Below are 9421 nucleotides of genomic sequence, written 5' to 3' on the forward strand. Positions count from 1 at the left end.
CTAGAGTACAGGCTCAGTGGTTGTGGCACACGGGCTTAGTTGCTCCATAGCATGTGGAATCTTCCTGGGCCTCGTGTCCCCTGCACTGGCAGGCAGATTCTCATCCACTGAACCACCAGGGAAGGCCCCACCTTTTGGTTTTTATGCCTTTGTGACATCTTCTCCTCTTGTGTGTGGGCTGGATCTAGTAACTTGCTTCTACTCAACAGAATATAATAAAACTGACAGGATGTCATTTCTGAAATTCAATTACAAAAAGACTGAGGCTTCTGATCACTCACCTTTTTCACTTTCTAGCTTGCTTGTTCTGAGCAAAGCCAGCTGCCATGTCCAACAGCCCTATGGAGAGGCCCACATGGCAAGGAGATAATACCTGCACCCAACAGCCTGTAAGAACCTGAGGTCCTCAGTCCAGCAGCCCTCCAGGACCTCAGTTCTGCCAATGACCTCAGTTCTGCCAATGAATAAGCTTGGGAGTGGACCTTCTGCGGCCCACAGGCAGCCATACATGTGAGCTTGGGAGCAGATCCCCGAGCTGAGCCTTCGGAAGACTGCAGCTCCAGCCAACACTTTGAGATTTGGGGGCTTTTTTTTTTTTTTTTTTTCATTTGCTTGGGTTTTTGTTGTTGTTTCTGTGGATCATTTTTAAAGACTTTATTGAATTTGTTACAATATTGCTTTTGTTTCATGTTGTTTTTTCTTTTTGGCCCCAAGGCATGCAGGATCTTAGGTCCCTGAACAGGGATGGAACTTGACCCTCCTGCATTGGGAGGTGAAGTCTTAACCACTGGGCCACCGGAGAAGTCCTTGGCCAACACTTTGATTGGCGCCTGTGAGGAACCCCGAGCCGCTAAGCTGTGCCCAGATTCTCACTCTACGGGAATTTTAAGATGATAAATGTTTGTTGATTAAACCACTGAGTTTTGGAATAATTTGTTACGCACCAATAGACACACCCAGATATAGATTTCTAGGATATATTCAGCCATGTGAAAGCCTTCTGCTACAGTGGTGGCTGTTTACAATTTGGGGATTCACCGATATTAGCTCATATGCCTCAAGAATCTACAGTACCTCCTCCCACTCCTTTGATTCTGTTTATATTTTTAAACAAACATAATATAAAACTATAGTGACAGTTGCACATTCTATTTTTTCTGCTTGATATGTTGTAAGCATTTTCTCACCTCATTAAATATTCTTCAAAGCATTCTTTGTTCTTACCATCTCTTCTGGGGTATGAGTGTACCAACATTAATTAAGTCACTCCCCTCTCTTATTTTGAGCTTAAGGTAGGGTTTTACCTTCTTGGGGGATGTTTTGGCCCCTCCATTCAGGGACTACAGGGAAAGTTCCAGGAAGGTAGAAGGCAGAATCACCTGTGGTTAAGTGCTCCTGAGTTACAGCAAGCCTATACCATTTCCTAGCTATGTGACCTTTACAGGCGTGGGCCTTGGTTTCCCCTTCCAAACAATGGGGTAATAATTATATCTACTTACCAGAGTTATTAGAGGCATCAATGAGTTAACCCAAGTTACACAGAGAGTGCCTGACAAATTTTAGGTTATACAGACACAAGCCAGGCCACAGTGTCCTCATCACCCCACGAGTCCTCGAGCACCATACATCATATCGACTCTTGTCCCAGACTCAAGCCAGCCTCCAACCAACAGTGTCTTGGCTTCCCTCCCACCAGTCTGTTCTCCCTGAACCTGTTGGTGACTCCTGCTCTGTAGCCATCCACAATCCTGTGGCCACGACACCTCCTCTTCCTGCATGACTCTGAGCAAGTTCATCCCATCTTAAGGCCTCAGTCTCCTCATCTGCAAAATGGGAAGGGAGGTTGGATTAACAGGTCCATGAGGGATTGCCCACCTAAGATTCTAGACCGTGCTCTTTCCTTTCAAAGGTCTTTTGGTTTCAATAGCACAAAGTACAGTCAGAATTTTAAACAACTAACTAAAGCAGAAAGAATTGGAAAACACTTTATTTACCATAACATAGGTACCACGTGCTCAGCATTTCCTGGAGTGTGTCACATACTAGCCTAGTGTCTGCTTACACGTGTAAATCTGGGTGAAGAGCTGGAGTTTCTCATCTCTCTCCCCTTACAGTGTTTGCCTTCAGTCTGAATGAGAACCCCCCATCCCCAACTTCCACCCCCATCCCCAAGCAGGCACTGCAACTGCGCTCCTATCTGGTCCCAGGCCCCTGCTCCATCAGGCCAAAGAGCAACAGGGGCATTGCTCAGAGGGGCTGGAGGGTAATGGGAGTCTGTGAGCTGCACAGGGATGAGGACAGTACTGAAGAAGACACAGGTCTCACTGCGTGCTAAGAGCTAAGTCGTTCAGTCATGTCCAACTCTTTGCCACCCCATGGACTGTAGCCTGGCGGGCTCCTCTGTCCATGGGGATTCTCCAGGCAAGAATACTGGAGTGGGTTGCCATGCCCTCCTCCAGGGGATCTTCCCAACCTAGGGATGAAACCTGCATCTCTTAGGTCTCCTGCATTGGCAGGCAAGTTCTTTACCACTATCACCGCCTGGGAAGCGGGGAATCACAAAGCAAAAGGTTCAAGTCCAGCACTTGCTCAAACCTAAGTTTGCACCTGCTCCTTCGCTCATTCTTTCCTCCTGCCTTTTGTTCAGGACGTGAATGCTCTCGGAAGTCCGTTCGCCACGGCCCTGGGACGAAGGGAGAGGTGGGGAGCTATTTGGGAATAGCTTGGTGAGCTGACCCTTCAGAGTCCAAGGTCACCATGTGTCTATGGACCCTCAGTGTGTAGAAATCCCAGAGGGGACTGCTCCAGGGTTGTCCACAACTCCAACCCACAGGTTCAGCTCTTTGGCATTGAAAAAATTACTAGGAGCAGAAAGGATTCTCTTCTGGGCTCCTGCTTGGCCCTCCCCACCTGGGTTTGGACTCCGGACCAGCCCCAGTAAGGGCAAACTTTCAGAAATTACAGGGCTTTGTGGCCCTGGGAATCACAGAGCAAAAGGGAGAGTCCCTTCCCACTCCCAGCACTTAAACCTCTCATGCTGGCTCTAGGTTTCTAGGACCCCAGCCCCTAGGGTGCCTGGGCCAGGATCCCACCAGGAGAAGGAGGAGCAGATTGTGGTGTTTTGGGTCCCAAGAAAGGCTATGTGACCTTGGACAAGTCACTTGGCTTCTCTGAGCCTCTGTGTCCTTTCCCCTCCTAGTTAGCTGGTCAGCCAAGAAAGGCAGCCCTCAGCAGCAACAGGAGATGCCTGTGTGCTGAGGCTGCTTCCTGGGTCCAAGGAAGGGGCTAGCCCAGTTCTGGGGGCCAGGTTAGAAGTGGACTTGAGCAGAAGAGAGCAGAGGGAAGTCCAGGAGGGGGTGGGGGCTGGGATCCACGCCCAGCCCTTGCCAATCTGCTGCTGAGGAAGCTGGCTTATGCTCCCTGCCCTGCAGAGACCCGAGCCCCGGAGCAGCTGAGGGGCTGTGGGGTGTGGACCCTGGCTTCCCCCTGGTGGGGTGCTCCAGCCTGAGGAACTCTAGAGGGGCAGGTTGGGCTGTGGGGCTGGGCAGGAGGGTGTTGAGCTTAGAGGAAGGTCTCAGCAGGCCGGAGCCAGCAGGGGAGGCGGACTGGGCAGGGCTGGGTGACAGTTGTGCAGGAGATGATGCAGTGACCGCAGTGGGACCAAGGGACAGTGAAGGCAGAGGGGACAGGAGGAGGCCGAGGGAACCACGAGGCTGTGGGTCTGGAGAGGGTTGCGGAGCCGAAGGAGAAGAGACTGGGGTCCGGAACAGGCCCAGCTGCTCCTGGCAGCCATGTTGTCCGTGGGGCACGGAGCCTGGGGGCCGCTCGGCCTGGCCCCAGCAGCCAGCGGCCCCCGGAGCCAAGCAGGAGGAGGAGTCCAGCGGGCACAGGCGCTCATGCACGTGCAGGGCCTGAGTCCACCAGGCCAGCTCAGCCTGAAGGGCCTGGATCTCCTTCCGCAGGGCGTGGTTCTGCTTCTCCAGTGACTCATGCTGCTGGGGGGGAGAAGAAGATATAGGTGGGGAGGGTTATGTCAGCCAGAATCAGAGGCCCAGCTTGAGCCCTATTTCCCAATGCCCCAGGGTCCTCAATTTAGGAGGAAAGATACCGCTGCCACCTCAGTGCCCTTTGGCTGCTCTCTGGCCAGACATTCATGACCACCAGCTCAGACCTGTCTGCTCTCTCTCCCCAGTGCCAGGTGGCTGAGCCAGCCAGCCTGGGATCTCCGCTCACCCGGGAGCTCCACCAGCCTCCTAAGTGGTGCGCCTCTCAAACTGCCTGATCTCTTGGGCCAGAGGAGACCGCCGATGGGTGCAGTGTTAATGGAACATTAAAGCCCTTTAACGTCTCCCATGACTGCCCATGTGCGGTGGCCTCGGCTCACACTTCCAGTTTCATCTCTCCAACTGCTCCTGATGCCCTCACTTCCTGTTCCTCAAATGGACTCTGCTTCCTCGCCACACTTGCAGTCTCCTCTGCCTGGACAATTCCAGCCTTGCTTCCCTGGTCTAATCCTGACATGGCCTTCTTGTGACAACTTAGATGCCCTCTGTCCTGGACACTTCTAGGCTGCTCAGTGCCACTGCCAGACCTCCTCGACATCCAGCACTTGCCCACCGAGGCACTGTGGGCGGAGTCCAGGCTCACGGTTTACAGGTTGGCAGCACAGGTGTGCGGTCTTCGGCATTTAGGTTCTGTTCTGCTGAGCGCCGGGTGGGAACCCGGTGGGACAGAATCAGTGTGAAGTTCTAAACAATCATTTATTAGTATGATGGCAACAGTGGTGGAAAATGCAGAAGGAACTTTATTTCCACAGCTCATCAGACTCGGAGAAGGCTAGGGCACCCCACTCCAGTACTCCTGCCTGGAGAATCCCATGGACGGAGGAGCCTGGTGGGCTGCAGTCCATGGGGTCGCGAAGACTTGGACACGACTGAGCGACTTCGCTTTCACTTTTCACTTTCATGCATTGGAGAAGGAAATGGCAACCCACTCCAGTGTTCTTGCCTGGAGAATCCCAGGGACGGGGGAAGCCTGGTGGACTGCCAGCTATGGAGTCGCACAAAGTCGGACACGACTGAAGCGACTTAGCAGCAGCAGCAGCAGGCTCAGTGACTTCCTTTGAGCCCCTTGCCCTGCCTTTTATGGACACTTTCTAAAATAAGAACCTGCAAGGGTATTTTATATTAAAATGTTGCTTAAGCCATGGACTCAAAGTTCTAACAGGCCTCAGAGCCACCACAGCCCCCCTCCCAAGCTGGTTTCTGCTGTGGAAGGTGGAAAGACATTTTAAAAACATGTCATTAGGTCACTCTTTACCTAAATTCTCCAGAGGCATCAATTCACCTCCAGAAACTGGGTCACTTATTCATTCATTTACCACCCTCAGGTTGCTCAACTGTCACCTCCTCCAGGAGGGCTTCCCTAGTTAGTTTCCATCACCTCCCATGTCCCACTCCCTTCCCTGGTCCCTGCTTTAATCCTTCCTAGGACACTTATCACTATCTGATATCCCAAATACCTCATAGGTCATTTATTTGTCTATCTGGCTCCCCCGTGAAAATATAAGCCTTGAGGAGGGCGAACTGGACTTTTGCCTGCTGTGTTCACAGCTGTATCTCCAATGCTTAGAACTGTGCTTGCCGCATGAGAGATACTCAGTAGGCATTTCTGGAAGGAAGGAATAAATGATCTCATGAAGTCTCAACTGCTTCCAGGCATGCCATCCTGGGCATCAGTCCTCGTTCTCATGCGTTGTACAGGGTGCTACTCTCTTATGCTCATGCCAGCCCTATTTCATTTGCCTGCCATGCTTTTTCTTACCTTCATTTGGAAAACTCCTATTCATCCTTCAAAACCAGCTCAGACTTCATTTCTGCATCACCTTGACCCAACTATCTGTATGTTGTTCCTACCTATGAGTTCCCACTTTATTTTGACTCTATTGTTCACTCCAGAGAGAAATCCTGAGTTCCTTCTATCTGCCAGGCACTGGTCCAGGTGATGGGGAGACAGTAGGCCGCAGACGAGTTCCCTGCCTTCAGGGTGCTTACAGTCTGGTGAGGAAGACCAGCAATGGTCAACATCTAAACTTGGGATGCAAGGTCAGTGTTAACCAGAAAAATAAAGCAGAGCAACAGGTGAGGTCTATTTAGCTCAGACGTTTAGAAAGACCTCCTCCTTTTGAGGCGGTGACATTTGAACCAAACACCCAGCAAGGAGTGAGGGTCTAGCTGGGCTGCTGTCTGAAGATGGAGGGAGCAGCCGGGGTAGCCCCTGAGGTTGGACTTGCTCCATCAGGGAAGGAACACAGAGAACGAGGTGCGGGATGTTGAGAGAGGAAGGTGGACAGTGGGGGTGGGCTCGCAGAGAACGTAGGACCTTTGGGTGTGGAGGGCTCTGAAGTTTACTCATTGCAGTAAGGACTATCGCGTATGCAGCCCAACCGAAGGCCAGGTCCTGAACCCAGCTCTTAACGGTCCCCCCGAGGTGTGTCCTTTCTGCACAGAGGAAGAAGGGAAACCCCAAGGTCAGGTTAGCATCTGAGGTCAGGTTACCATCCAAGGTGAAGAGGCAAGTGTGAGTGGAGCGCCCCCACCCTCCACCCCACCAGGCTCCTTGGCCTCCTTTAGTCTTCACAAGGGTCCTGCCAGGGGGCAGGGATTTTTGGATGAGGACAGTGAAGCTCAGTGAAGGAAAAGACCTGCAGCTACGGAATGCAGCAGCTGAGACTCTAAAGCCAGCCCATCTTAACCCTGAGCCAGTTTCTCGCAGATGGTCTTGGCCACTCACATCAGAATCCCGACAGGCAGGGTGATCGCCGCAGTGCAGCACTTCTGAGGTGGGTTCTGGATGGGCAGGGCTCAGGGACCTACCTTTGGATGAAGGCCTCACCTGGTCACCGGGCCAGGTTCTCCCTGTTTCCCTCCACTTCTTGTCTCCTCCCTCTAGACTGGGGGCGCCTTGAGGGCAGGCCTGGGCTGAGGATGCACTGTCATGCCCCTGGAGCCCAGCGTGTATCTGGCACAAAATTTCCGCTCAGCACTCAGGAATTTCTGAATCTCAGCTGCAGAGCCCTCCTCTCTCCCCAGGTTCAGGGCCCCTGGCACCTACAGCAGTGCAGGGGAACTGCTGATTAGTGGGACGGAGAAGAGGTGGCCAGCCCGGGTGAGTGACGTCGGGGATTGGAAGGGAGGCATCCCCACCTGGTGCAGGGCATCCGCCTTGCTCGTGTGCTTCTGCCGGCTTCTCTGGGCGGCCGCCCGGTTCTTCTCTTTCTTCCTCAGCTGCCTCTGATGCTCCTCAGCGTCCTGTAGGGGACCGACAGGGGCGGGCTAGCTGTAAAGCCACTCCCTTCTCTTTTGGGGGGGGCAGTGCCATGCGGCCTATGGCATGTTAGTTTAGCTCAGGTGTTTAGAAAGACCTTCTCCTACTGAAGCAGTGACATTTGAGCCAAACACCCAGCAAGGAGTGAGGGTCTAGCTGGGATGCTGTCTAAAGGTAGAGGGAGCAGTCAGGGGGAGCCACCAGGGTTCTAACCCGTGACCCCTAAATTAGAAGCCTGGAGACTTAACCACTGAACCACCAGGGAAGTCTCAGCCATATCCTTCTTGAATCAAGTCCCCGAGGGTCCCCTTTCCCCCAGAAGCCCTCTGTGGCTCCATCGGTGTCCACACACCCCATCACAGACACAGCACAGCTCGGTGGAATGCCAGCCTCACGCACATACCACACACAGCTCACGACAGGGCAGCACACGCCCCAGACAGAACCCGCTTCACACCTACAGCCTCCTTACGGACCGTGTTGCTCTGGGTAGGTCACTCACTTCCCTGAGCCCCATTGCCTGATCTGCCCCAAATGGAGGCACTGGTGCCTTCCTCACCGGCTGGAAAGCTGGAAGGGGTTAATAAAAGTCGCTGTTGTTCTAATCACTACTGTTTCCACCGTTAAGGTGTTGATTTCTGTAGCCTGAGCTCCTTCTGTGAGGACGAGATGGGGGGTGGTTCTGATTCTACTCTGTGTTTCCCTGCCCAGCTCAGGCCCAAAGCTGATATTCATTTATCCCACAAATATTTGCGCACCTACTAGGTGCCACGCACTGAGCTGAGGGGACACAGCAGCAAACATAAGAGGCAGTACTTCCTGCCCTCAAGCTACTTGCATTCTAGTGGGCCAGCAGCCTAGAATGAGAGGGGTCCCTTCTGACAGAAGAGCAGACGCAGAGGGTGACAGCTGTGACTCTCCCCCTACACTGGGGTTCATGAGCTTAGATGAATAGTTAACCCACATGCCCAGGGCTCTGGAAAATCAGACAAGAGGGAACACTGGAGACCCCACAACCCCCTCACTCTGGGAGGTGTGTTCTGAGTGTGGGGACCTCAGGCAGGACCCTGGCCTCCATGGCTGAGGACTCTGCAACTCCTAAGTTCCTGGCCACAGCAGGCCCCTTGCAGGTGCTGGGGGACTGAGAGACTGGAGCCTGGAGGGGAAAGACCCGCCATAAGAGAAGGGCTTGAGCCTCTGGTACTTGGGTTCTGGACTAGAGGCAAGGCCTCCAGGGGAACTGTGGCCAGAAAGCTCGGGGAGGAAAGAGGAGGTCCTGTAATGGCAGCGTAGGACAGGTAGGTGAGGAGAGAGCTGTAATCAGAGGCCAAGTTCTAAACTGAAGCCTGGATCTGCAATGTGAGAGCAGGAAAGCCATCAAGCCAAACCCCTAAGGAGACTGAGGCCCAGAGACGGGTATGTGAGGCCTCCGCCCCCCAGCCTGTGCAAACAGAGCCGGCCCGGCACCCTGGGGCATATTCCCCTTCTTAACCCCCCAACCTGCTCCCCTGCACTCACCGTCCTGGTCAGAGGCCCATCGCCCCCGCAGAGGTGCATGGTGGGGAGGAGAACACGGGCTCACACCGGGTCGGGGCGTCCCTCAGCTGCTGTGACCTCCCAGTGCCCTCTTGGGGCCCAAGGAAGTGGCAGCTCTTTAAATCCCTGGTGACCACTCCGCCCCCAACAAGCCAAGTTTCAGTTTCTCCTAAAGCCACTGGCTGCTCAGAATCCCAGGCTCGGCTTGGCTCACGTGGCTGGAATTTCCTAACACTAACGGGCCTTCCGGTTGGGCCCCTTTTCTGGGATGAGGACGGTGGAGTGTGGCCAGAGGAGGGGGGCTGAAGGCCAGGTGTGGGGAGGCTGTTGTAGGAGAGGGCAGGCAGGCTGCCAGAGACAGAGCCAAGAGGAGAAGCCAGTGGGGCACCAAGGGCTCACCAGGGATGTGGGGGCCCCCTGGGCTCCACAATTGCAAGAGCCAGGTTCACAGCCCACATTTGGCTCGTTGGAGCTGTGCAGCTTTGAGAAGGCGATTTACCCTCTCTGAGCCTTAGTTGCCTCATCTGTAAAGGGAGATGATACAGATATCCACTCATAG

At 53.8% G+C, this 9421-nt stretch overlaps 1 protein-coding gene across 2 annotated transcripts; it reads right to left on the reverse strand.

Annotated features, from left to right (window-relative positions):
• Nucleotides 1-2479: 2479 nt before the first annotated feature.
• On the reverse strand, nt 2480-9035 carry BATF2 (basic leucine zipper ATF-like transcription factor 2). 2 transcript variants are annotated; one of them, XM_040256289.1, is made up of 3 exons: nt 8845-9035; nt 7206-7310; nt 2480-3992 (listed from the first exon to the last, which is right to left on the reverse strand). In XM_040256289.1, the coding sequence occupies exons 1-3, from the start codon at nt 8881-8883 to the stop codon at nt 3309-3311; spliced, it is 828 nt and encodes a 275-aa protein (XP_040112223.1). In that variant the 5' UTR covers nt 8884-9035; the 3' UTR covers nt 2480-3308. The 2 variants fall into 2 exon arrangements, with proteins under 2 accessions (XP_040112223.1, XP_040112221.1); XM_040256287.1 differs by having other exon boundaries at nt 2480-3995.
• Nucleotides 9036-9421: the final 386 nt, after the last annotated feature.

Source organism: Oryx dammah, unplaced genomic scaffold (assembly GCF_014754425.2).
Source record: "Oryx dammah isolate SB20612 unplaced genomic scaffold, SCBI_Odam_1.1 HiC_scaffold_15, whole genome shotgun sequence".
NCBI lineage: Eukaryota > Metazoa > Chordata > Mammalia > Artiodactyla > Bovidae > Oryx > Oryx dammah.